General features: G+C 53.7%; 1 protein-coding gene across 1 annotated transcript; it reads left to right on the top strand.

The window, feature by feature from the left end:
• The first annotated feature begins 1391 nt into the window (after positions 1 to 1391).
• FAM163B (family with sequence similarity 163 member B) lies at positions 1392 to 2677 on the top strand. The gene is made up of 2 exons (XM_024212312.2): positions 1392 to 1484; positions 2285 to 2677. The coding sequence occupies exons 1-2, from the start codon at positions 1392 to 1394 to the stop codon at positions 2675 to 2677; spliced, it is 486 nt and encodes a 161-aa protein (XP_024068080.2).

Genomic DNA, 2677 nt, shown 5'->3' with positions numbered 1-2677 from the left:
GCACTTGGCTGGACTCAGGGTGATGGGTGATACCAGCTCCATCATGTTCAACCTAGTAGCTGCTGCCAAGCCCACATCACAGTGAAACAAGTAGAGATGCACAGATTGGTTCCAGATGGATTTTACAGGCCTTTGTTTGGCTTCAGGAAAGGCAGCCTGCAGGCCTGCCCCGCAACCCTGATAACGGGCCTAATCCTGAGGCCCACCCACCAACCCCAGAGAAGTCAAGTGGCCAAAGCTTGCAGTTCCATTAACTTAGCTGGGCGTTTTGCTGGAGGAAAGACGTCAGGCTTTGCTCTACCGAGCTGTGTGTACTTAAGGGACAGCAGGATTAAGCCTGGTGTGTGTACTGTCAGCCAGAACCCAAATAAGCAGTGGGCCATGCACGTCTTTGTTAGTGTGCCTTCCTACCGCGCGCATGGACAGCAGGCACCAGACAGAAAACCATCTGGCTGCACCAAAGTGGGCAAAGTGGAAGACTCATCGCGGACATGCTGGCGATCCCGTGCTGGCTTGAATCGCCAGTTAGCGCACGCATGGTCAGTGGCTTGATGGGCTTGTGTCAAAGACAGGAAACTGTACAGAACTTGGTCTAGAGGCTTCAGATGGCGCCGTTCTCTCTGCTGGCATTTGACTTTGTTATTGCAGGAAATCTAGGTGCTTCATCCCGTTACACCAGGCTGGGTTAAGGTAATCAGGGGCCACAGGCACAGGAGACATGTGGGTCCCCTGTAGCCCCTCCCCATGGGACTGCAGCTCAGAGACCCCTTGGCCAAAAGCACAGCCCTGCTCCATGGCCACCCCCACACCACCTGGCTCACAAAGCCAGAGGTCACATGAGCCATAGTTCAAGGGGCTTGCCTCTGGCCTGTCAATCAGGGGAACAGAGCCCGTTCCCCCTACCCACAAGTGAGCCTTGCCTTGGCCCTTAAGTCACAGCCATGATGGAGCCTCCTCCAGGAAGTTCTAACTGTCACCATTCCTGCTTGCTGCAGTCCCTAGTGGCCCAGCATCCACATGGTTAAAAAAAACAAACAACCCACTAGCAAATTCAGTAGTAAGCAGCCTCCGCATGGGCAGACTGGGCAACGCTCGAGGGGCGAATGGCCACCGCTCAACTTGCCCCACTGGCGCGCTAGCACGGGGTGGGGTGGTGCTGAATGCTGGGCTCCTGCCCCAAAGAAGGGCATAACCCACCAGAGCTGGGTTTTTAGTCGGGGTCAGCCCCCTGCATGCCGCTGGGGCACAGTGAGTGCTGGTAGGTGCTGAGCTGCCCCTCTCCCCCTGTTTTTTGCTTGGCTGAAGTACAAATTTGTATGAGGCTACTGCCCATTTACCCTGTGTTTGAACGCCTGTTCTGTCTTCCAGGTTGTTAATGGAGAAGAGGTCGAATGACAGCCGGGACCGTGGTCATCACAGGTGGAATATTAGCGACTGTCATTTTGCTTTGCATTATAGCAGTTCTCTGCTATTGTAGGCTTCAGGTACTCCTCACGGGGTTGCACGTCAGCCCATGCTTCTTTGTTTCAACGTGACAGAGACTAGTTTGTACAAGGGCTGCCCGGCCTGAGAGGCAGCTGACACGTGAGGGGCGGGAGAAGGGACATGAGATTGAAGGGGCTTTTGGTGAGAGGGGACAGGAACTGCTTCTGGAGGGGAAATGGGGGCAAGTTCATTCCTGATGAACTCCAGTCACCGAAGTGTTTGGAGTGACATAAGGTGCAGCACCTGTGCAGGTGCCCTTGCAAAACTATGACCCATGAACATAGACAAGTCCCTGCTCCAGGGAGCTGACAGGCTAAGCACAGCAGGAATGAATGTGGGTTGAAGTGTTTATTGGCCCTTGTAAGTCAGGCTCTCAGCCCTTCAAGTTCTGGCCCCACTAAATTGGCTCAAACTTTATGTTGTGGTGGGGGGAGGGGCTCAGTTTCTGATGGAGCCTGGCGCTGGGAAGTCCTGTTCAGCCCTCTCTGGTCCCTCCCTTGCTAACAGAGGATTGTGCCCTACAGCACAGTTAGTAGTGTTTTATCCAGAATACAGAGTGAGACATGGGGCCTGGGACTGAACGACCCTGAACTTTGGGAACGTCCAAAATCCCAACTCAAATCCAGCACAGGATGTTGCAAATGGCCCATCTTTTTCTCATAGGTTGAACCAAAGCTGCCCTGAAAACGTTGGTAGGTTCCCAATCCATGTGCAAATCCATTACTGTTTAGACTGACGCGGCTGTAGGCTCGAGTCCCTTTTAAGTAATCAATGGTTTCCTGTTTCCTTGGCTTTTCAGTATTACTGCTGCAAGAAGGAGGAATCTGAAGAGGATGAGGAGGAGCCAGATTTTGCCGTGCATTCCCACATCCCTCCGCTTCACAGCAACCGCAATGTAGTGCTGACCAATGGGCCTTCGCTCTACTCCTCCTCCTCCTCACCCTTCAGCAAACAGCACTCCCAGTGCAGAACTGTCTGCCCCAGTTGTACCCACTATGATCCACCTACCTTCTTTCTGCAGCAGCCGGATGAGATCCACAATGGAGGCGACCGGGTCAGCTACAAGACCATCAGCCAGGAAGATATTGAACTGCCGGTGAACGTGACCAACCTGCAAGCTCTGAACCCCAACCGGCTGTCAGCCATGCGAGAAGCTTTCTCGCGCAGTCGGAGCATAAGCACCGACGTCTGA

The sequence above is a fragment of the Terrapene carolina genome, unplaced genomic scaffold (assembly GCF_002925995.2).
Source record: "Terrapene carolina triunguis isolate 2854851 unplaced genomic scaffold, T_m_triunguis-2.0 Scaffold238, whole genome shotgun sequence".
NCBI classification, from domain to species: Eukaryota; Metazoa; Chordata; order Testudines; family Emydidae; genus Terrapene; species Terrapene triunguis.
The sequence above is the reverse complement of the archived record's forward strand: the minus strand, read 5'-3'. Positions and strand labels throughout refer to the sequence as shown.